Source organism: Cottoperca gobio, chromosome 18 (assembly GCF_900634415.1).
Source record: "Cottoperca gobio chromosome 18, fCotGob3.1, whole genome shotgun sequence".
In the NCBI taxonomy this organism is placed as follows: domain Eukaryota; kingdom Metazoa; phylum Chordata; class Actinopteri; order Perciformes; family Bovichtidae; genus Cottoperca; species Cottoperca gobio.
Genome location: NC_041372.1, coordinates 942,587 through 967,913, shown reverse-complemented (window position 1 = coordinate 967,913; position 25,327 = coordinate 942,587). Strand labels below are relative to the sequence as shown.

At 42.8% G+C, this 25,327-nt stretch overlaps 2 protein-coding genes across 9 annotated transcripts in view; both read left to right on the top strand.

Moving 5' to 3' along the window:
* LOC115023593 (adhesion G protein-coupled receptor L3) overlaps window positions 1-13,223 on the top strand; it is a 187,706-nt gene extending 174,483 nt beyond the window's left edge. For 2 of the 8 annotated variants that reach the window (XM_029454686.1, XM_029454685.1), the window contains 6 exons: window positions 2,677-2,845; window positions 2,977-3,102; window positions 5,063-5,159; window positions 8,004-8,129; window positions 9,435-9,452; window positions 10,596-13,223. In XM_029454686.1, the coding sequence (XP_029310546.1) occupies window positions 2,677-2,845; window positions 2,977-3,102; window positions 5,063-5,159; window positions 8,004-8,129; window positions 9,435-9,452; window positions 10,596-11,533 (1,474 nt within the window). In that variant the 3' untranslated portion in view covers window positions 11,534-13,223. Of the gene's footprint in view, window positions 1-2,676; window positions 2,846-2,976; window positions 3,103-5,062; window positions 5,160-8,003; window positions 8,130-9,434; window positions 9,487-10,595 lie in introns of all 8 variants that reach the window. The other 6 variants (XM_029454692.1, XM_029454689.1, XM_029454688.1 and 3 more) reach the window with 6 other exon arrangements.
* A 2,880-nt stretch (window positions 13,224-16,103) lies between these two features.
* The window catches only part of LOC115023606 (ATP-binding cassette sub-family A member 1), a 148,416-nt gene continuing 139,192 nt past the window's right edge, over window positions 16,104-25,327 (top strand). Inside the window, 1 exon segment of the mRNA XM_075074151.1 lies at window positions 16,104-16,337. The gene's annotated coding sequence lies outside the window, so the exon portion shown is untranslated.

Below are 25,327 nucleotides of genomic sequence, written 5' to 3'. Positions count from 1 at the left end.
CACCTATAAGATGACTTCATGCAGGGTGAATTGACCAATTGCGATCTCATACATAAATGATCTGTGACATTGCGCTTGAATGGCACCTCGGTGAATTAAGTCCTTTTGAAGGGACTCGGTGGTAATTTGATGGCAGTCTGAAGGAGTTCTCTGCCTCTAAGATGAGCAGAATAAAGCTTCTCTCTCTTTTGTCCTTCCAAAGCTGAGCAGTGCTGCAGCCCTCACAGATGGATAGTCCATCTATACATTACACCACCACTCATACGAATCTATGGGTTCAGCTAAAGGACGTATATTACTATATTTAACATTTAATTAGAAGTAGTCCAAAATAACTTTATTTTCTTTGCCAAATCCTGCACTTACAGTTCTGAGCGTCTTGATGTGAATATGAAGTGAGAGCTTCTGTATCTGTTGACTCTCAGACATGCAGCCGCCCTGAAAGGATAAAACTGAAATGCACCCTCCACATTTTTAAGTGAGCTGTTATGCTTTTCAGTGACAGTTATGCAGTCTCTGAAGTTTTGCCTCAAGGCTCCTTCTGTGCAGCTCTAAAATTCATCCCCATATTTGTATCTGATAACTCCAGAAGAAGATGTCTTCACATCCTGGCCTCTCGGATGCTTGTCTTCTTCCTGCCGTGTATCTATCACGAAGCCTTTCTTGGAACAAAAGTGCCGCTAGTTAGAGGACAATATTTAGCTCTTTGTGCCCACCGCTTGTGTTTCTGGGTCCATTCTGGGGGCAGTCGCCTTGATGAAGTACCTCTCCCACCAGGTCATTAAGACAGCCCTGGGAAAATGATGTTTAATGGTCGCCCTGGTGAATTCATAAATCATTTATTTTGCCGCACACCTGGCCCATTTATAGCTTAAATGCGAAGGTCTGCCAGCATTTATGATGCGAGCTGGATTCTTCGGTGATCACCTGTAAATCACTAACAAATGTTGGATGTGAACGCAGCTTGTAATCTGCACTGGCAGGATCCGCCTTCTTACTTCTCGTATTGTTTCCCTCTTAACGTCTAAATGTGTACTTTGTATTTACGGCCACACGGTTGGGATTACACCTCCGTCTCTCTGTGATGTGATTTGATTTATTTCTGTTTTCTTTTGTTATGTTGTTCCTGTCACATCTCTCAGCTATCAGGATTATGAACCTGAGATCAAGTAAGACAAAATTGGAAGGGCCCTTTTTCCCTTTTTCCCTTAATGCCATTTCTCATTTACTCCTCCATAAGAACAAATCCATCCAGGATTCTCTGAATCATTAACATGATTTATTGTGCAGTACTCAGTCATGTTGAAGCCTGCATTAGTGTGCATACAGCACTCCTGTCCTACATATACATTGCCTGCAGATGTGACGAGCAAGATTAGCTTTAAATGGCACCTGTATCTTCACCGTGCAGTCTATAGAAATATTAGTACTGTAGCGAAGATACGGCACAAACCTTTGTCAGCTTTATCTGGAACGATCCGGAGAAATGGCTCGACATCGTTAGCTACAAGCACAGGATAACCTGCCTGGAAGGAAAAGATAAATGGTGGAAACAGTTGGATAATAGGAATGAATAAACCTTATGATATAACATTTAATGTAATATAGCTATTTCCAGATTAATTCATGTTTCTGGACCGTATTTAATGATTCTTAGGTATCAGAATAAGCACATTTGCAGTTATAAAAACATGCACGAAGAATAAATAAGGTGCACACACATAAAGCATCGTTTTATTAACGTTAGTTCTGGGTGTAGACGGCCCTTTAGAGAGTGTGCGCACGTCTCCACATTATGCACGACCTCACTCCTGTGAAATGTAACCATGAGTTATGTGATGCTGATCTTCCACAAACACACATCTCTGCTGATAAACCTGCAGCTGGATTCAGATCTCCCTCTGATCTACACAACAGCAGATTGTCATTATTTTGGACAGTTATGTATAATGTAAATGTATAAAGTTACCGGATTATTCTGCTGTGCATCACGGTGCATGCCACTGGAATCAGAAGCTGCAGAGAGAAACAAAAGAGCACAGCAGCGTCTCTCCGGCAGCTGTAAAAGGGAAGATCTTCATACGTTGCCGGCGAGAATCAGTAACTAATCTTAACTACGCCTCCGAGGCGCCAAAATACCAAAAAAGCGTGCCGGTGAAGACAAAGTGCCACTTCTCTGCTCAGCGTGCCTGCATGAAGATGGAGCCCTTCACTGTTAATAGACTCTGTTCTCATTTATCTCCGTTTACAAGACACGTATCCAGCCCGCCGCTAATAGAATCCAACATGTACTCATGTAAATAGTCCTCTAATGAAAATGCCATATTTGTTAGCCTCCCTTTTAGACAGACCTCCATTATCGTATATTTATGAATCTGCAGTTTTATGATCGGCTTTGGCTTTTCAAATACGCAACGGCATGTGGTGAAGAAAATAAAGATTCAATTCATTGTCATGTCTCATCAGTGTCTTTCCCTCTTCATTGTCGGTCCTTTTCTCTCATAGGAAAACCTTGATAACTGGATGAAATGTCTCCTTACATGGATTATTTTGGATATTTGTTGTATTCAATTGGTAGCACGCGCTTCAGTTAAAGTTAAAATCTTTTATTGGTACAATTGACGCCAGTTTTGCAGCATTTGAAACATCTTAACTGTCCGTCTGTGTGTGTTCCAGATCCTGGGTGATTGGAGCCATCGCCCTGCTCTGTCTGCTCGGCCTCACCTGGGCCTTCGGCCTCATGTATGTGAACGAGAGCACGGTGGTCATGGCGTACCTGTTCACCATCTTCAACTCCCTGCAGGGGATGTTCATATTCATCTTCCACTGTGTGCTGCAGAAGAAGGTATCATTGCATTTGTTTCCTCTCCGTAGTAAAACATTATGCAGATAGACCGGAAAGGTGTGCTGAGATGACAGATGTTTTAGAAGAATGAGACTGATGCGCGAGCCTGCGTGTGCTTTTGTTTCACACAGGTGCGTAAGGAATATGGGAAATGCCTGCGCACTCACTGCTGCAGCGGCAAAAGTGTGGACAGCTCCGTCGGCTCTGGAAAAGGCACGGCCTCTCGTGTTCCAGGACGCTACTCTACAGGGTCACAGGTGGCTCCACTGTTCATGCTTTCTGTCTTCTCTGTCTCTCCTTTGGTTTTTTGGATTACCAGTGAATTTAGTCTTTAAGCAGCTAGAAGCGAGTCATTCCTAAATAATCCGTGACATTACACAGACGTGCAGCTGCTCACACAACTAATGAGGAAAGATTTAAAGGTGACTGTGTGTGTGATAGATTGCAAGGACATACAGCACACGACCTTGCTAGGGAGCGATATCAGCGACACATATTGTGCGTGCAGTCCGTCTGCACTGCAGCGGGCTGCACGTCGCTACAGCTCATTAAAGTATTGGCTCCAGCGTTGTCACAAATTTGCTCACAAATGCAGATTTGAATTTCTCTGCCAAAATCAGTCAATTCTGTCTCCTTGTAAAGTGAATTGTTAATGCATTCCTCCCACATTGACATGAAGTGTAGCATGAATCGCCGTGACACACTGTCGTTGAACATCACATCCATATTCTAAAGATTGTGTTTTTCCTTCCAGTGTTCACTTATAAATAGTCGTTAAGAGTCGAGCATCCCACAAAACAAGCAGGATTCTGCACACAGATCAAAGCGTTTAATTACACGCAAGCTTTGACAAGATGGCTCTAACCTCATGCTCAGCCGCTTTATTTCAGCCAGACAGGAATGGAAACACTCAGAAAGAACGACGTGCTTGTTTATTGCTCGCTCTGAATGAATGTGTAATCAGCAAAGCACATTGGAACCCGCCGGCTGTGAACGGTTCAAGTTTTTATCTGTCCAAAAAAACAAGGAGAAGTAGCATCTGTGTGTCAGTGCAGGGGACAACGCGACGTTACAGTATGCTAATGAGAGGAGGAGTGCACACCAGAGTCACCTGGGGTTGACGCAGAATTGCAGTATTGATCATAACACCTCTGCGTGGGAGTTTCTCACATCATTTCTGATACGATTACGAAGCTTTTATGAATAAAAAACATGGTCACGGTCTGAATGCCACCGTTAAATGGAGAAATCCTGGAAGAGATGAGGTGAGGTGGCAGTCGCTCTAAATTTAGTTAACGAGGATGGCAGAGACTTCATTAAGCTGCATCCTGTCTGAGCTGCTGACGACGTCACACACAAAGTGTTTAAAGGGAACTTCAGGATCTTTCAGCCTCGGATGCTATAGGATGCGGTGTTAACAATCTCCTCATTTGCGGCGGCGTTATGTCGGATCAATGAAAAAGAAAAGGCAATTTCACGCACACCGAGATACGAAAATGAATTAATAATCCGTAGAGACGGCAGAAGAACATCAGGCCGAGGCTCGCAGTCATCCACCAACTGAAGACACCGATCAGGTGCAGGATACTTCATCATCAACACTCAAAGTGGAACATAGTTCATAAGCATATTTCATCTGGGAAATATACTCAAATCTCAAATCATATTCTGCTCAACACTCCATCAGCCCTCTCCCCATTAGTCAAAATCCCAATTATTATTCTAAACATTATTTTTCCTTCACCAGATCTGTTCTGTATCAATCTGAAATCCTCTGCCAAGCGCCTCTGGCAGCAGACAGAAAGTAGTCCGCTCTGTGGATGGATACGCAGACCCTTAGCTTGTGCAACAGCCCATGGGACTCATCATAATTAAGCAGCATGAACCCTCTCGGATTGAGCCTTCGCAACCCGAGACACTGATTCGGAGAGCTTGACTGATGACTTTATTATTGACTTCACCTATCACAGTACTAGTGCTCATCTTTAATTGGAGCTTACTTCTCGCCACAGCTGACGCGTCTCAGGGTTTACAAACTAGATTAAAAAGCTGACAGCCTCTTGTTTTCACGTCTCAGTTGTGTTTAAAAGTAGCTGAGTGTCAGACTGTGATCGCACTTCACACAATAATGCTGTTTACGTGCGTTGATTTTCAGCTGCAGGAAGTTCTCCTCCATGTTCACACTGACGTGTTTTGACATGCTGTTTGTTTCCGCAGAGCCGCATCCGTCGAATGTGGAACGACACAGTCAGAAAACAGTCCGAGTCCTCCTTCATGACCGGAGACATCAACAGCTCTGCATCGCTCAACAGAGGTACGGGCTCCGCTCAACTCTTTACCCGAACTAATGCCACGTACAGTTTGTCACCAAAGCGTCACTATTTCCCTTGAATTGCAGTTACACTCGCTTTCCATTTAATAAGACTTTAGATCGTCAAACGCTTCTGATTTCTTTTGACGTGCGTCGCCACAGTTCGAAAGAGAACGTGATTGTGAATACAAAGCGGAGATTGAAAAGATAAAGTCATCCTGCTGCAGAAAACATCTTTTATTTAGAAGCACCAACAAATCATTTGTGAAAGGATTTCATTTAATCCAAATAATAAAAAATAAAAACACCCTGCATTTAAGTAAATGTTATCAAATTAAATTGTTTATGAAAATTCTAGCTTTGGGGCATTTTGATGAGGGGGGATACAATCTTTATTTTTTTTGACTGCGAAAGCTTGAAGGAAAAGTTCTGAACAACAGAAATGAATTCAGTGGCATCTCGTCTCAGAAACACCATAATAAAAAGTATTTTACCATAATGCATCTGACAGTGGAGAGAGTTCAGAGTCTCTCAGGTTGTGCAGGAAATAGATATCAGACTACATCTGACATGGAGCAGCACACAGGGGCTCTGGCTGCCATCCATCCCGAACACTCTCCACACTCATCACAGCTCTTGATGGAGGGCTACACTTCCACACTGCTTGCTCTCTAAATTCGCCCTGGGCGCCTGCTTGCGTCGACACTAATGCAGAGTTACAATGATGGATTAATGTTCGACACGGGGAGGAAGTGTCAAGATCTCAATAATTAGGCACTTAGCTTAGCACCATCAACAGACACAAGCTTCATCCAGATCTGGGGCAGGAGGTCCGGGGAGAAAAAAGGTGCAAGGATCTTCATGAAGGCTAAATGCTAGAAATTATTATACATCCCTGACTTCTCTGTTATAAGCAACAGATGCACTTCTCCGTGTTGTTAATCAGGAATTATGAGTTGAAGAGCAAACACCTTTTTTGCTGATTCGCACCTGAGAGCGACACGCAGCTGACTCTCCTGCTGCGTTCCTCTCCAGAGCGGACTCGTGCAATCATCTTGATGGCGTTGCACGTTCCATTTATCCCAGCAGTCGGGATTATTGCACCACACAATCAGTGCGGGTCTGGAAGTGGTCCAATTTATCAGACACAATAAGTGGTGGATCTGTCACAGGCTGGTGTTTACGGAACACACTGTAATTAGGACAAGCAGCAACAGCAACGATGATACATCTAATTTATACTGAAGTCAAACTAGAAATGATATTGACGCTGAAAGATGAGCCTAAAATAATATCAGCATTCTTTAAAAATGTAAGGAGAGACTTCAAAGAGAGAAAACATTAGATGGTCCCATTGTAATATAAAAGTAATATAAGCTATTTATAATCAGATCCAGAGCTTTCTATAATAAGAGGATGTACTTGATAACAGATGTTGATCCATCTGGTGTTGTGCACACTTGAAGCACGTGCACGTAAGTTTAAAAAGAATAGCATCATGTTGGCAGGACGGGCAGAAGATCTTGTAAACAGAAAAACGAACGCGAGTCACAAATATTTTCAGCGTACTTGATATTCCGCGTAATGTATTCAAACCCTTGAAAATAAATTATTTTTTTATCAACAGCAAAGAAAAACAAACATGAGGGAATGTGCACCCTTCATGTTGAAGATTAAATCTGCAGCTCATCACAGGCTCAGAGCTGCTGCAGCGTGTGGAGGGAAACTGATGAGTCATGCTGGCAGCTGCAGCACAGACGGCACATGCCACTTCATTCAGAAGTTATTCCAGCAATGGCACTTAAGAAATGTGACCTTTGCTCTTTGGAGAAAAGGGATATTATAGCACTTTACTTCATTACAGCTATAATAATAGAGCCGCTGCTCGTCTCACACATGTTTACATCGATGACGAGAGCAGAATTCTGTCTTATTTTCTAAACAATGGCTCCTTGATTTCATTAAGACAAAGAGCCTCTCATTTAGAGGGCTGCTTTCATCAGCTGTTGGCTCTCTCAGATAGTTAAAGGTGTTATCTTTAATGTAACACTACCCAGTTCTGCTGAGAATACATCCTTACTGTACACTGCCCGTCAAGTTTCCCTCATTAATAACTATTTTGAAAGAGATACAAACTTATTATTCAGACACCAAATGTGTTATTTATATCTGAATTAGTTCCCAAAGGAAGACGAATGAAATGATTCAAACGTTAGTGGATGTTTTCCACTCAGATCTTTGCTAAAGCAACGTGTTTGCTGCTCATTAGAGGAGTTATTGAGCACTGACACAAGAAGCTGTTTAAATCTGCTCTGTTGATGCTCAGCGTCTAGTTTCCTTTTCTTCTCTTCTTATTTGGCGGCTGGTCCGAAGGATCTTTGTCTCTTGAGATGTACCATCTTGTTTTCAAGAGGGTCCTCGAGTGTTCTCCATGTGCAGAACAAACCTTTCATACAAAACATCTATCTGTAAAGACCTTCTACAAAGTAAACTCATGAAAGAGCGTTCAAACGTACAGAGTCGTCCTCTCAGACATCTAATCGATGTTCTTTTAACACGCGTACGCTGCCTCAATGTGCAGCACAAAAACAGGCTTAACGCTAATGGCCGACATTAACAATACAATTAACACACTTTCCATCGGTGCCATTAGGTATGTCAGTTCAGCACTGCCACTTTCATGTAGCATTAATGATCATGTGATCATTTGGATGTTAATGGCTGTCATTGCTCAGCTGCATCTGCCCAACTGATATGTGTGTTCTCTCTCTTTCTCTCTGTCTCTACCTCATCTTATCTGCCACCTACCTGTTTCTGTCTCACTCTGTCTCTCTCTGGCTGCTCCAGGGGCTATGGCTAACCATCTTATTCCTAATGCACTCCTACGTCCTCATGGCACTAACAATCCCTATAATACATTGCTTGGGGAATCGGCAGTCTATAACAACCCTCTGGGCATGTACAACACACAAGGTGTGCTAGCTTCTTTTCATTCTTTAACATTGTGCTGGGGCAGTGTTTTTTTTTTGTTTTTTTTTACAAGTCTGGTCCTGGAGAAACTGTGAGGCTGCACATCTCTGTCCCCGCCCGGGAACACAAAGTAACTTTATGATTGGAGAGTTAAAAGTAATGGACTTGCACTAAGCTGAAATGCCAATCTTCACCCTTGAGGGTTTTTACAGGGCTTTGATTTAAAAAAAGAAAACAAAAAAAAAAAGCACTGCTCTAGATGTTGTGTGTTAGCGTTGAACTGTAGCTTTGTCACAAAAACCCCACAGGTTTGACCCGTGGGGTTTTTCTTTGGGGCTGTATCTCGGCTCCTGCTCGGGCGACTCGAGTCAGACACGGCTGTTTGGCCGACATACACAGAATGTGTTCCTGCGGGGAGCCGGATACATCCCCACTCATTTATTTTAAATGTGCTCTAATGTTGTCAGTGGAGCTTGTGTGCCATGTCCGCTGTCTCTCTGCTTTAGCATTCCTTCCTTGTTATGCTGCTGTTGTTTGCCATAAATGTAATTGGATCTGATATTTAAATTTAAAATGAAGAGAAAAGAATAGTCTGAAAAGCCATTATCTTCCTGTTTGTATCGTCATGAATATAATTCCTTATTTTAAGGCATAAATAGTTTAAATATTATCCTTTTTCATTTTGATCATTTCTAATTCATGTATTTAAATGTGATCTTCACATTATTTCGTTTTTTTGGGGGGCAGACTGTAACACCAAAACAACTATTATATGAGATCTGGTGGGTGTTGAAAAGCTTCCTCTCTGTGCAGAGCAGTTATTATTTCCTTCCAGCTCTCTGCAGTCAATATGAGCTCGCTGTCTTTATGCGAGTGTGTAAAACTGAGAAACTTGAGATAAAAACTCACAGAGAGCTTTGATCAGGGGATAATTTATGTATGCAATACAAGTACTGCATGGGAGCTCGTGACAGTGGGCTGTAATTCACTTACACTGCTATAGATGTAAAGAAATATCCAGAAGGATGAAAATGCATCAAAAGGATTTACTGCTGCATCTGACGCTCAAGTACCGTCGCCTTGTTTTACATCAAGGATTCTCTACGTACATTTGTTAACAGACATGTTGTGGTTCTTTCTGTGCGTTCGCAAAAATCTGCATGGTGACAAAAAAACGATTGCGTTCCAGAAACATTGTCCTGATGCGTCATCAGCATACTGTATGTGCACATTTCTCTTCGACCTGTCACTGTTATGCTTATTGTGTTTTCTTTTCTTCTTTCCTTCCCCTCATGCGGTCCCTAAAAGAGCCCTACAGAGAGACAAGTATGGGAGTCAAACTAAACATTGCTTATCAAATGTAATTGACTTTGGCTTTACTTTCTTTGCACTCGATACTGACAAAGGGGCAATGAAAACAAAATGTCATTCCCTTTGGAAGTAATAACATTATTTTTATGACAGACATTTCAAACAGACCTGTAAAATGAGTTTACTCACTGCTGACTGTAGTTCACACTACTTCCTCCGCATTCCATAAACCACATCGATATCAACAGATCTGTATTCTCTCCACTGAATATTTAACATTCGTGCCTTTGTTCATGCACTTATTATTTTCTTTTACTCTTCACTTTGATCACGCCAGTACACTTTTTCTCATAAATGAAACTTGTCAAATGTTCAAGAGGTCAAAGTTGTGTGCTTGACACTTTTAACAAGCTGGATGGCCTTGACTGATGTGCTTTGAATTATCCTCAAAAGTGTTGCTTTGATGCTGATGGTCAAACTGATCAAATATGAAATGTACATGTTCACGCAACACAGAGAGAACAGAAAGTCTTCATGTCGAGAGAGAGAGAGAGGGTTAGTCGTGTTCACACAGACGACGCAGACATGAATACTTTATTTATTCCCAGTATTCCCATGTTGCTCGTACGGGACAATATGTCTGGGGTCCGATCAGCTGTTGCTCTGTGTTCACTCTTAAGTGTTAACTGCATGGCTTTGATTTCCGTCTCTGCTTGACTTTAGTGCGTAAGATGTGTGTTGTTGTGTTGTGCTTTGTGCTGTTGCGTGTCGCACATACATCCGTGTTTTCATCCCTGCCAGAGAATAGTATGTTAAACTGAATGAAAAGTGAAATTGGGTCTTAGAAAATGTTATTTTTGTAACAAGGTAAGTGTTCATATTTGCAGAATGTAAGCTTTCCGTACATAATGTGCTTTATGAACCTATTTCAAATAGTGTACTAAGTGCACTCAGAACTGTGTGAGACATTATGTGCTGAGAGTGCTCGAGGGTCACGACATATTTCAGAATAAAAGCCCTGTTGGATGGGTGTAATTTGTATTTGTAAAACTGGCTGACATTTAGCTGTGGCAATTACATCCCATCAGATTTCACCCTTCTCATTCGCCCATTCTGACCCCCCCCACCCCCCCCCCCCACCCATGTTTGTCATTCCAGAGGGAATCCTGAACAATGCCCGGGATACAAGTGTCATGGATACTCTACCACTGAATGGTAACCATGGCAACAGCTACAGCATCGCCAGCGCTGAGTACATGAGTGACTGCGTCCAGATCATTGAGCGGGGTTATAACCACAAAGAGACCACCCTGGAGAAGAAGATCCTGAAAGAGCTCACCTCCAACTACATCCCCTCCTACCTCAACAACTCCCACGAGCGCTCGGCCGAGCACAACCGGAACCTCATGAACAAACTGGTGAACAACGTCAGCAACGGTGGTAAGGACAGCGGCTACGGGATGGGCTTGGGAGTGGGGATGGGCATGAACGTGGCGCTGGGCCTGGACGACCACTCCACCTTCGGTCCGCACCACGACGAGGGCCTGGGCCTGGAGTTAATCCGCGAGGAGTCCAATGCCCCGCTGCTGCCTCAAAGACCGCCCCCGTCCCTGCAGGTGGTGGACCACCTTAACAATCACCTCCTCCAGTCAGCGCCACCGCCCCTCCCACTGCCCCACCACCCCTTCTCGTCCGCCAACACCACCTCCTCGTCTCGGAGGAGGATCCCCCAGGAGAACAGCGAAAGCTTCTTCCCCTTACTCACGAACGAGCACACGGAGGACGAGGGCTCGTCACCCAGCCACAACCACCAGAGAGACTCCCTCTACACCAGCATGCCCATGCTGCCCGGCCTGCCCGACGTGTCCGCAGAATCTGCAGACGGCGGGGACGCCAAGAGCCCCGAGGCCAGCTCGGACGACGTTTACTACAAGAGCATGCCCAACTTGGGCTCACGTAACCACCTCCATCAGCTGCACTCCTACTACCAGCTGGGGCGGGGCAGCAGCGACGGCTTCATCGTGCCCCCAAACAAAGAGGATCTATCTCCAGAGGAGGCCCAGCCGGAGCCCTCGCACCTCGTCACCAGCCTATAGGCCCGACACCCCCCCGCTCCTCCAGCGCTCCTCCTATTACCGTAGTCCTCCTCCCCGCGTCCCCTCGTTCCATCAGTCGTTGGCAGTGGTAGCCTTTCTTTTTATTCTGTGCCCCGAAGACTGAGGCAGCGCAAACGACTGCAGACAGGACAGTATGTGCTCGGTATGGGGGCTCATATGTGACTATATTTGGTTAAACATTGCGGGAATCTGTTGATGTTGTGTCCCTCCCCCCTCCAACTCTGTAAGGTTTGGCGTGTTTTGTCTCAGTGTGAAAAGAGACAATTACTCACACGGGATGTTTAGGTCTCAGAGATATAGTGTGACAGTCGAAGCGAACTGCAAAGCCCCAAATATACAAGTCTCCACCGCAGACTTCACCTGAATACACGGGGGATTTAAAAAAAAGGACTATTTTATTATACTTCTGTATCTATATTGACTTTTTGAAAGATTTTCTTCCTCTTTGGTGAGTCGCAGCACATTTTGTTTGCTGAAGTTTCCCTTCAATGAAAAAAAAGACAAAAAAAAAACACAAACACACGTTTTGAACAATTACCATGAAGGAATTATTGATCGTATGCTTTCAAGCATAGCTGTTCTTCTTTTCTTTCATTTACTGTGATAACAGTTGTTAAAGGAGGGAGAAAAAACTAACAAGAGAATTATGAGATATTTCTATGTAATTGTACAGATAACTAGCATTGCACACAATAGTATGCTTTCTTTGTTCCGAGCGAACCCTTTGTCTCTGTAAATGTAGTGATTAGGAGCAATTTTGTTCTGTTGTGCTGGCCTCTCTGGGTTTCTGGTACCAGTCTGTTTTTTTTGCTTTCCTCTTTTATCACTTTCAAAGAAATGACCGTCTAAATAGAAGCAAAATAACACACAAAACATCACAACAGAACACTTACCGTGCAGGCGTTTTTTTGTGCTACATATTCATCTTTGTTTTCAGGTCTGTTTTCTGTTTCCGTCGGATTTCTTTTCCCTGTTTTTTTTTTTTTTACTGTGTAGATAGCAGATCGTTGGGAATAAGTTAATGACGAGGCGTCCCTCAGAAAGGTTCACGGTGCATCTCTAAAACGCTTGTGCTTCTCAGAAACAACTAATTGAACATTGATGAGCACCCGGCACTTGTACAAAAAAAAGAACGATGGCTGTTTTACTTATTAAAGAAAGAGCTTTTGGAGTGAGACAAACTGGAAGTGTTTTTGTTTTTCTTCCTCGTGGAGAAAATATATTTATTTATTTGTTTAAATGAACGGTAATAAAAGGAGGATGGAAGTTTAGTGGCACAGATAGGTTTTATTATTGGCTATGACTATGGCTTCTTATTTATTCCTTTTTGTAATGGTTTCCAAGTTGAATGACCTCATAACTAATATTTGTTGTAACAGTGAAACTTGTTTGCCAACAAATAAATGACTGACTGAGATTTATCACTTAGCTACGACAGAAGTTCTGGTGTTGTGTCTGGGTCTCGGAGCTTTTATAACAGCGAAGGATCCAAACGATGGAGCGATCGATTCATTCTTTTAATCATCCGTTAATATCCCTCATCAGCCCTCTGTCCGTTTTAGTGCCAAATAACTTTTGGCCCAGCAACAGTGGATGTGCTCTGTATGCTCTGGTCTGCTTTACAATAGAAGCAGTGATTTCATAAGCTGTAATAAATATTTCAATATCATTGCTGGTGTAACCAATGGATTCTTTACAGATGTTGTGTGTTGTACGTTTGGTAAGATAAGCAGGAGACCATCATCCTGCAGGGTACCACGAGAGATGTGAGTATGTCCTGTAAAGGTCTTGTTCACTGTTTAAATGAGTCCTGTACAAAGTCTTCATGTGTACAGTATAAATACCATGCTCTCAACTATGTTTACTCAAGTACTTGTACTTTACTTTGTAGTATTTCCATTTGCTGCTCCTTTAATACTTGTGTGAGTCGACTTAAATATTAAACACATTGTAGGAGAACATTTAAGTACTATTTGTATACTCATCCACATAACTAGTCACTAGTAATAGTATCTCTATTGTTGCTTATTCAAGAAGCCCCAATGGTTCTGGTTTGATAGGAACAGAAACGATTTGCACATCAGTTTATTTTATAACTACTGTGTTAGAAAACCTGCCGACTCAAACTTCCAGCAGACGCAGAGACTCTTAAGGAGTTCCTCACCTGGTGCCTGTGAGCTCAGGAATATGTACCTGCATCGTCAGCCAACATTTAGAAAAGTCTTTCTCTTTCCAGATGTTCAATGCTTAATTTGAGGGAACTATTCAAATCGTAACATCGGTGAACATTAAAGGGACTAAAGAGATGATGAGCAGGTTTATAGGCACACTGAATTGAAAAATACACTGAAACATACACTCTGTAATGTTCTGCCACTAGGGGTCTCAGTCAATAAGGAGTTTGGTGTGGTGGTGAAGCAGCGGTGCATCATGGGAGTTGATCCCTGCAGGGATCCTCCAGTGTTCAGGTCTCCTCCTCTCCTGATTAAAGCCAGTGAATAAATCTTTCTCTGCAGCTTCACTTAGAGATATGAGTCGGGTGTACACTGGCCAGTCAGCGCTGCATCATTTTAAATGGCATTTGCAAACCGCTGTGAGTTCATGAAATGTGCTGAAGATGTGACTCTGGCCCCTCTCCACTTTATTAATGAGTTGTGATGCCAGATCATAAGCTACCCGGCCGCCGACGCTGCCCGAGGACTTGCTGGCGTGGCACAAAATGCGGCGGTGAATAATCAGCACTGCAGGTCTTCCCACACTCATGATGCCATACATTTGTTTACTGTCACGTAAAAAGACGCAGATGGAAGTCAGTATATGATATTTTGAAGTCGAGCGGTATCCTGTGTACTCGAGGGAGAATAGTTTCTGACTAGCACAAGTATATATTGATTTTTACTGGCTCGGCTGTCAGACTTTAGAATGAAAAGCTTTATTGCTAAAGGTTTTCTGTTGACCTCCCTCTCCACAAAGTAAGTGTTGACATCAAAGCTCTTAAAGTAGCACTTTGGAGATCCCAAAATAACATCAAAATATGGTATTTGGATGCAGCGCAGCTAGCTGTTAGCATGCTAACTCCAGGAGATATCTCTGCAACACACAGACCTCTTTAACGTCGACACTGTTCCCTGTTCACTGTTCATAATGTTAGTTCATGTTTGAAGTTTAAGTTCTGACATCTCTCACACACTGAACCTTTAAACTGCCATTGTGCTTATGATAGAAAGACGTATATGTTTAAAGCCCCTGAGTTTCATTCTCCATGTGACCGGAGATATTCTTGCCACGCTGCTCCACACCACCAAACTCCAGCTGAAGATTACATATTGTGTGTTTCATGAAGAATATGTGACCTTTTGTAAGTTTACCACCAGTTTACACTACTTTCATGCCTTGTGTGTCAACTGTACATCCAATTACACATGAGATCTGTTGAGCACAGGAGGGGAAATGTAGTCGATACCCTGTGTCTGATAAGGACGAATGTCCACGTGTGAGCTGTCTGGAGGAGGAGGAGATGGTAATGGAAAACCTGTTGTCTGCACATGTGTCTGTGAGCAGCTGTGAATATTTGTGTGCACGTATGGAGTGTGTGAGGACGTGAGGCTGCATGCATGTATATGCGAGGTTGTCCAGAGAAAACCTGCATCATGTGAACAACTGTGTGTGAGAAGCTCAGATGCGAGACAGAAAAATGGCACATTTTTCATACCTCGCCCTGAGTGAAAAATCAATGGTCCAATGCCTGGCAGGATTCCAGATGAAAGGTGAATCAATGTCATCTCCAGCTTTGTGTATTGGGACAACTTGACAGCCTTAGCACATAAAAGAAAATACCTCTCTGGCTTTTTTTAGCCGAGATAACATTGATTTAAGATGGAGGGGGATTTTGTCAATGTTTGCCACTTTGGGGCCCAAAGTGTCGAAGATGTTGGTCTGTGGTTGTACTTGAGATATTAAAGTGTGGTAAGTACTGCAACTTATTGTTCCTAACTCAAAGAAGGTCACAGAACTTATTATCAAGTACATCAATAAAGAAGGGTTTATCTTCTGAAAGGTCATTTGATCATTTAAATATCAATTACTCAACTATTCTTCACAAAGAATCTAAAAACGGAGTCTTGATGACTTGAAGTAAATGGGGACAAATCTCATGATCCAGTTGTGTGACCGCTACTTCACAAATGAGAATATTAAATGGTAAGGTGGATATAGTTTCTGTTGTTAAACGATAACTGAAAAAACACATAATGTGTGATTTTTATACACATAAATATTTACTCTTCACATTTTGTGAAAAACTAAGCATTAGTTAGCTTAATGTTCATTATTGTCTTATAACATTAAGATAATAAGTTATACAACACTGAGCAAAGGAGCTACATGTGAGCGTAAAATAAAACTGTTTAAATAATCACAAATAAAAGTATGAAACCAATTTCCGTCAACTATCTTGTCATTAAAAAAAATAGATTGTCTCGAGATGGAAAGTGTTGCATTGTGGGTTGTTTGGAGCCTACCTGTCGCTCGCGAGGTGTCACGTGTGAAGCTGTGAAACGTTTCTGCGCGATTTCAGCTGCAACAGTTAAAAGCAAGATTCACAAACAAGTGTTGTGAGAATAATAAGTGAGAATAACGTGTTTCACTGCGGGGAACTCTTTAAATGTGACTCACAGAGCGTCCATTTAGCCGCCGGAAAAGATGTTTGAAAACAATCGCTACAGTTCAGTCACGTGACTGAGGAACGATGAGGCCGCTCGTGAAACACCTGCAGCAGACTCAGGTGAGCTCTCCTCTAATCACACAACACAACGTGAAACAGCAGGAGATTGCGAGCGTATCTCTGGTCCCCTGCTAATATAATTTTAATGTGGCACGTGTCCTCAAATACTTTATTCAGTTTGATAAGGAAAATGTCACAACATGTTTCTGATAAAGTCTTGAAACACTTGAAGTTACAGGACAACTTTGACATCACATTAAAAATCCTTCTTACATCAAAAGTCAAATCAGGACCAAAACATTGTTTTATTTAATGTCTTCCATATGATTTTTACACATGTGTGCGTGTAATATCTATGATGTTTAACTGGATATGAAACACATAATTGTACTTTTTATTGTCAAAACATTATTGAACATATTCTAATTTCATAAGCTGATTAAATGACATTTGAATCATGAACCTTTGCTGCTTAGTGTTCTGCTGATCAACTAATCGGGTTGATAAATACTGCTTATTAGTGCCACCTGATATTTAGGTTAGCAGAGTTTGCAATGGTTGTTTAGTATTTTTAAAGTTGCTTTCATGAAGGGGCTGTTGTGTATTTCCATAAATCACATGAGTAGCATCCTTGTTGTTTTGCATGCCCCTCATGCATTGCTCTGTATCTTAAACTCCCAGTGTCCCATAAATACACTTCATCATGTCCCGTCACAGCCTTGTTTTATGACAGGAGGGATAAGCAGCGAAGCCCCTCGTACCCCTTTAACGCCTGACAGTATCACAACACTCGGTCACCGGGGAGAAGCCGGCGGGCCCCTCATGCCACGGGCAAACGGGTTACGTGACATTCACGAGGATCCTCTGTGAGTTAATTTGGAGGATAATTTCCAGTGCACAGGCCACTGCAGGAGCATTGCTACCCGGGATAGTGGTAATGGCTATCCAGGGAGTTTGTGTGTTACTGCAGGTCACAGGATGGAGTGTGTGTGTGTGTGTGTGTGTGTGTGTGTGTGTGTGTGTGTGACTGTACACACGAGCAGAAAGACTGCAGCACCGTGTAGTTCACCTGCTGCTTCCTTCGTTACCTCAGCGCTCTCTGAAGAAGGTTGAAGAATGGCAACCTCGGGGAAAACTGGAAAGTGATTTTACATAATGTGATTACACGTCTTTTTGAGTTGCGATCGTAATCTTTCCCGTGTTATGTTTGTGTGTTCGGACTACTGGGTATTATATTATTATATTACATTTTCTTTGACTTTGGATTGTTAATAATAAAGCAATACGTGAATAAACCTTCTGACATTTGATCAATCGATACATTTATAAGACCGTAGAATAAACTGAAAATAATGAATCTGACGTCCCTATATTTTATATTTGTCCACAGCTTGAGTTTTAATCGTGTATCAGCACTAACTTGTTGTAGAAGCATGCAAAAATATGCACTCCGAGATGAATGATACAACGTGCGATTAAAGGTAAAGTAGTCGTGTGTCTGAGCCAGATGGCGTGCAGTCAAGGTGGACGGCAGACGAGCACATAGATTCCATACCATCCATCCCACCTCTATGGACAATCGCAAAGATAATCTTTTGAATTAAGAGAAAAAAATCCAGGGTGAACACTTGGACGAGATAAGTAGCCTTTGTCAGTGCAGGGAATGGTATTTTAATTAAATAAGAGAACACACGGTCCTGCCCCAGATGCTCAAGTCTAAACAAAGATAGCATCATCTAATCAAAGCCGGGCCCAGAGTGTTTCAAGGGCAGAATTATTTTCTATTAGGGCCCCTCTCCTCGGGGATTGAGCCAATTTTCTTTATTATGATAGAATCAGCATATTGTAGATTGACTGTGGCGATAGTGTCACGGCAGGGTAGGTGCTCTGGATCCAGACCAGCATCTTTAAACCTTCAAACATACAGACGACGTCTTTTTCCTTCACATGCAGGCTGCACATATTCCCTGTCTGTGTTGTAAGTGAAGTGTTCCCTCACTGTGCAGCTCTAATGAGCTCACTGATCCATTAATCTCTTGACCTTGCTTGATTATAATCAGTGTTCCTTCAAAATATGCTATTGAGACCCAAGATAAGTCTTGTATAGTGATGGGCCTGACAGGCATGGAAACATTTAGAGCGTAAAACTCAAAATAAGCTCCCGCTAGGATAATAAAGAGATGTTCTCTGTGGATACTGCTGATTGGACGCTGCTGTGATGCAGCATTTTAATGAGCTCGCCTAAAGGGATGCTCCCACTAATGTGTACACATCTGCTTTCATCACAGGGGCCGGATGTGGCTGAATGCTAATACCAACACCGGGTTAGAGCGGGATGCTAGCACCAAGCTACACAGTTAGAGATAAATGATGAAGGTGTTAAGTGCCATGTTTTGTAATTGGGTCGCTGAGCAGCCGGGTTGAGTCTGGATGTGTTGGAGAAGCAGAGAAACTCGAGGCTCAAGTTGATTATCAATCTCCTGAAACAGAAACCTTGAACAAGCTGCTGATATTCTTTTTATTATTCAGGGCATAATTGTATTGAACTCGATTTACATTTTATTACTCTGGGCTTTCGCTGCTACCACAGGAGCAGACATCTTGCTGTAAATCTGCTGTAGCTCCACATTAGAGGACTGTTTCTGAGGATTTGTGCAGTGATTAAGTGGTTTGATTTCAGCCAGTGAACAAAGCATTCAGATCACTAATTGCCTGGCTCTCCTTGTACATTCTTAATTGGCTTAATTTCAATCGATGGCTCTCTGAGTCAAATGTTGTAAATTCCAGCAGGGTTTGTTCAGTGTGAAGGGTTACCTGCTGCATCCTGCCAGGAGCACACGCTGCTCTTTAAAGTGTGTGCATGCATACTGCAGGTTCTAGGTTTGGATATCTGACATCGCTGAATGTTCATGTTCATGAGTCAGAAGTAAAAAAAAAAAAAAACTGCAGTTAAAGTTGCACATAAGAGAAATAATGAGTGACACAAATCTAATACCTAAATAAATGAGTTTACATTGTACTCACTGTGCCTTGCACTTCCATTATCCATCACACTTCCATTGTGATTGAGATAAAGCCGTCGTACATACACTGTTGTGAGGACTGTGCAATGATGAACGTTTTATTTATGTAGACGACGTGGGAATGAATTAGTTTCAGTCCCCATGATTACCACCTGCTGCTACGTACGAACCAACTCACTACACGTGACGTCCTTCTATCACTGCAGACCACGTCCAGTGGAATACATTGTGATTCTCTTACCTTCAGGCAGCCATTGATTTCCTTTCATATCAGTAACCCTGAACATTGAGACTTGAGTCTGTTGTTTGAACCTTATTACGTGTATTACGGCTCATCAGTGATGCAATGGAGCGTGTGTCTTTCTTCAGATGAATCTGCACCAACCTGCACGACTAACAGTCAACACAAGAGCAGACGGGACTCTCATTTCATGAATGGGATTCTTTGGGATGTGTGAATCTGAATGAAATGGTAGTTTACTTTTGGAGTAATCAAAGAAAAATTATTGTTCCACCAAATACCTGCAGCTGCTGCTCGTTACACGTCTAAAGGAAATATATGAAGCCGTGAGTCACATCCGTCCGTCCTCCGAGAAAATAAATGTTTCCAGACGCTCGGTGGCAAAAACCAAATGGGAGTAAGTCTGATAAAGACATTTTTTACAAGACAAAGGGCAGCGAACACAATCAGTTTATCTAAAATCTGTAGCGCTTTTCTTTTGTATTGAAATGTCATGAGACTGGGAGTCAATAACTCACATTTAATGACTGAGGGAGAAGTTGTGGTTTCCTTTAATGAAGCAAGAAAACAGTTTATCTGGCTGGATTGACCTTAGGCAATTACTTTAAGCACATTCCTCAATCAATAATGTGTGTGTGTGTGTGTGTGTGTGTGTGTGTGTGTGTGTGTGTGTGTGTGTGTGTGTGTGTGTTGCTCTTGTTGCAGTTTTTGACCTTCACGTTTTGTTAGTGTTTAATTTCATAGGCATTGAAGAAGGTGGGTGCACCTGTGGATATGAAGCGGTGCGATGGGAAGAGGTTCCCGGCCGTTACTTATTTGACGCTTGTGTAATCATCCTGTCCGTCGGCTCTGACCGGCAGCTGTCCAAACTAAAAGCCCACCGGCTGTTTTAATAGTACAGATAAGAGTGAGACCCTGCAAATAAGCTTTGTTCTGCTCGGGGTCTGCGGCGGCACGAGGGTAAAATAAGAAATCACACTGCAGATGAATATCTGCACCGTGGCCCTTTCTTCTGTATGCCTGGATGACCTTGTAAGATCTAAATCCCAGATACAGTATGGAGAGGATGCTCCAAATTAAAGCTTTGCACGGGAAATTGAACTGTCACACAGATGGAGAGGGAGGAAGAGCCCGTTTGTAATGTGGTAGAGTTTTATGCGGAGGGTCTGCTTCTGGAAATGTCAGACGTAATGGCAGTTTTTCTTAATAAAATACTGTATTTGGAAGAGAAGCTATACATTTTTGTAACGAGCCTTTAGCGGGGCGAGTCAGTGATGGGAGCTGCAGTGTACTGTTCATATACTCTGTGCTGGGGATTTGTGTTTTCTTTCAAATATACACTGGGTATATTATGTATCTGAAGAACGAATAAATCATGCATTCAGTTAGATATGAATGCATTTAGATTGCAGGTAAATTATTCATGCTGCTTACAGACGAAAGGCCTGTTTAGTCGACACAGTCTGAGACTTTAATCAGCTGTTTGTTTACACGGGTCACTTGTGCTATATGCAGGTTACTGTGACCCGAGGATTTATATTTCCTTCTGTTTCACTTGCATAACTACAGTGAGTGTGTGTTGGGCTCTGAGCGCTCGTTACCAGTTCCTGCAGGTATCATGTATACACCTCATGACGTGCATGTGTTGCTGTGTAACTTTGAGATTAGTTAATTACTTCTCACACTTATTACAACAATAGTGACATCGTCTTGAGAAAGTGATGAACACTCGCAGCGTCCCTGTTTTCCTGAGGCTGTCAGTGTTTGTATGAAGTATGTTTGAGCACGAGCACGTGCACTGGCAGTCACACTTTTCCTGCCGTGTTTGTATTTTCACGCCACTTGTCAAGGTTGTGAAGGAGTCTCTGCTGAAGTACATTGTTAATCACGCTGTCTGCTTCCCTGACAGTTCGTCTTATCTTAATGTATCTCGCTGCTTCCTTTTGATGCATCCTTTAATGTTTTGATATTGGCAAGTGAACTTCTGGGATCCTTGTCTGTCCTGTGTTGACAGATGTCTTAGTTTGTCTTCTTGTTCTCAGAGCAGATGTCTTACTGTCGTCCCTGGAAACCCCGATGCACAACACGATTCAGAATGTGTCCGACTCGTTCGTTTCCTGTTTGTAAGAGATTTTGGGAGCGTGACTGTCGGTTGTAAATCAAAGCTCAACACAGGATCCTTGACCCTTCTCATGTCTCTGCCTTGACCTTACATTGTCTCTTGAGGTATGACTTTCAGTCAAAATCCACTTTCTCCCACCTAACTTAAAGTAATGACCCCAAAGCTTACCGAGATCTATTTCAATTCAGACCTGCAGCGATTCATTTCTCTCTGATATCAGACAGTTGTGGTATTCTCTTCCCTGGAGAGGCTAAACAAGACAAGTCTCCAAGCCGTCCACGATGCACCATTTCAAGTACTGTAGATCATACATGAGTGAACCAAATGGCCTTGTCTTGGGAGCAATTTAAGGCAACAAATGACCTACTGGATAGAACAGCGACTTCAGCCTCTGCAGGTATTATCTCACCTCAGAGGAGATGCAGCATGTACCGTCCACAGTCTCATGGTAAAGAATTATACCTAATAGTTATACATTATTATAGCTGCTATTGGCTGATTTGTCGTGTCCTCCATCCTTTTGGGAAGACGTTGGATCTCCAGCTCCTCCAGGAAACGTCCTTTCCTTTCTGCAGCAGAAGTTCTGGCACCGTCTTTTATGTGAGTGATGACTGAAATTAGTATCTAACTAAATCTGCAATAAGCTCCTGTATTAGGATAAAGCTCCCATAGGACAAATGATGTGCCTGCATTAAATTAAGTGAGCCTTCTGATGCCATCATATCACCCAGAGCATCTGTGTCTGTGTTTCCATGATTATGCATGGCCCACTAAGAGAGCTTTAAAGGCACTCTCTGCCACTGCTGATGTCGTATTCCTGCACAAATAGTGTCAATTAATGCGGCTCCCCACGGGCCACCTTCAAGGTAAATGGATTGATTAAATTGTACATTTGAAATCATTTTTGATTGTTTGATGCGCTGGCAATGAAATTATAGGCCAATTCCGTCCTTTACATCTCTTCTGGCAGATGGATGCCTTCTAGAAGAAATGCAATGTTTTTTTTATTTTCTATTTAATGCTGTCCTCTTACAGTGACAGCACCTTTTTGATATTTGGAGCAGATCCCATATGGCGCTTCCCTTTCTATACAGCCACAAGCACGAATGCCAAATGTCTCTACAGTTTATTGTGCAGCAGCAGACAACAACAGAATCTTTGTGCTTCATGCTCAACGTGTGGAGGCTGCAGAGAAACTTGCTTTCAGTTTCCATCTTTTGGTTTTAAACTCCAGCTGTAACTAAGTGTTGTCCAAACAACAGACGTATTATATGAATATGTTGGGCGGTTCATGTCAGAACGGCTGAGTGGCCGTCAGAACTGAGGCTTTGTGCTCGTTTCAAAGTTTTTCCCTTTTCCCTTCAGGAAGTTTGGTCTGAAGGCCACCGTCATCCAGTTCCACTTATAAATAATTCATTGCTGTGGTGTTCTGGGTAATTTGTCCGTGAGTTCAGGGTGGCACCGCTCAGACATTAAAAGGCAAGCATCCAGCTATAATAAGTAAAACTTCATTGGATTCTAATTTGTCATTCCTTCACCAAATGCGACCATTAGATGAAATGGATAGCTATTTAATTGTCTTGCTGTGGCTATACTTCAGCGCCTTCAATGACGGCAGCGCCTAAAGCCTCGTTGAATTACCTCCTCTGCTTTATTTTGATTTGACATCCACATTAAATTCTTCACCTATTCGTACCCGTCTTTCCCCGCTCGTATGTCTTCCTGTTCTTCTCTCGCAGGTTATATACGAGAGGATGAACGTCTCTGTAGCCATGTGCATATACAAGACACAGTTCACCTTATTTTGTCTAATGCTTCATTTATATGCAACATCACGTCTCCATTGTGTCTGCCCAGAACAATGAATGCAATCATAAGCCAGCATGATCTTAATTATTAAAACTCAATATTCTTTATTGGTTTAATAATTCCGGTTCAGACCCCGGCACTCTCCAACACATGAAGCCGATGAACAGTTCATCACACTGACCAATCCGAAAAGGGAAACGCGTTTAGCAGCGTGATTAATGGGGTCAATATGCCGCTAAAGGGGGGTACTAAAACATGTCATTTTAATCATGGCAATGCTTGTGGGAGAGACGGGGAGCTAATTATTTCATTACCGTTTTCGAGCATCTTGCTGCACTGCGTAAAAAAGAAGAAATCCTCCCCGTGTGCGGATGCCAGGGAGGCTGCGAGCTCAAAAGGACGAATGTCTGTCATTCCTCCCCAGAGGAGTCCAGTGTTGTGTTCTGGGGACAGCATGCCTTCAGTGTCACTGTGCTTGTGCACTTTGCATTTGTTATGTGCTGTCATGTTTTGTCTGTGGCGGTTGCGTATGTGTCTTTTGTGTGTGTTGACACGAGTTTCTGCAGAGGGCACTGATTAGTCCACGGCTAATATAACTGCACTGGAAAAATGTTTTTGTTCACAGGCCGGCTGGCAGAAGCGGCAGTCCAAGCACCGATGTATTTGTCACAAGTAATTAATTTTTCTCCCGTAAAAACGCCCACCGGGATGATGGAAAAGGCGGGTTCATTAACCTTCGTCGCCCAAGCTTCCCGTGGCACTTTTACGATGTATTGGGTGCTGCTTCGTCCAATCTGCCGAAGCAGAAAATGTGCAGGAATGAAACACTTTACTTCCACCATGGCCGTTTGGCTCGGGGGGATAAAAAGCATTTGCTTGGCAGCTCAGTCCAAACATTTTAGGCGTTTTAACAATCGCTACCTCTTCCTTTGCACAAGGACACATCAGAAGACATCTTGGAACCTCCCCAGGTTCGTCCTGTCCCCGCCTCTCCGTCTCCTTTGTGCTTGCATTGGATTTTGAATCTTTTTTTTTTCGGTTTATTTCAAATTGACAATTCATGCAGTTTAATCTCCAGGGGGGAACAATGGGTACATCCCGTCACAGTGAGTGATATGAAAAGCTCCAGACCTTGTGAATGGGAAGTGAGAGACGGAATGAAATAAATAATAGAGTATCTCAGAGTGACGGGAACCACAGTGGTGGGCAACTTTGCATCACAACTCGAACACATACTCGTCTCCCTGTGTCCTCTTTACTGTCAGCGGAGGCACCTGCAGCCTGTTAACTCCAATGTGCTGAAATATTCAGATATTATGCACGGACTGGGTGAAGCTTGCAAAAAGCAATTGGAAGAGCACCTGCGTGTGTGTGCCCTCCCATAGTGCAGCCATGTATAGATCATTGTTTGAGGAGCATCTTGACAGCTCCACTGGCTCCGTAGAGAAGCGAGTTGACTTGTTTATACACGAGGAGCAGATGGAGTGATGGGGCTGCAGCCAGGCTCGCTGCACGTGAGCAGATCAAGAGGCTGCGATTGTATCCCTGTCAGAGAAGTCCGTTTCATTTCGCTTTAGATAGCCCGACGCCAACTTAACCGGTGACTGACCAGCTCATGTTTTAAGAAGAACATTTCAGATTCAGCTCATCGGCTACAACGTTGTAGACGAGCTCGAGGGAAACGGCACATTGTAAACGCTCCAGTTCAGCCATGTTGTCTCTGCCGTGTTGTTTGAGGCCTGGAGTTCCAGAAGCAACGTGCTTTCACTCTTTAAATTCAGATTATTGGGTGTGATTTCATTAGATTTGACTTTAGTATCAAACCATCTATAACTACCACATGAATTATGTTTAA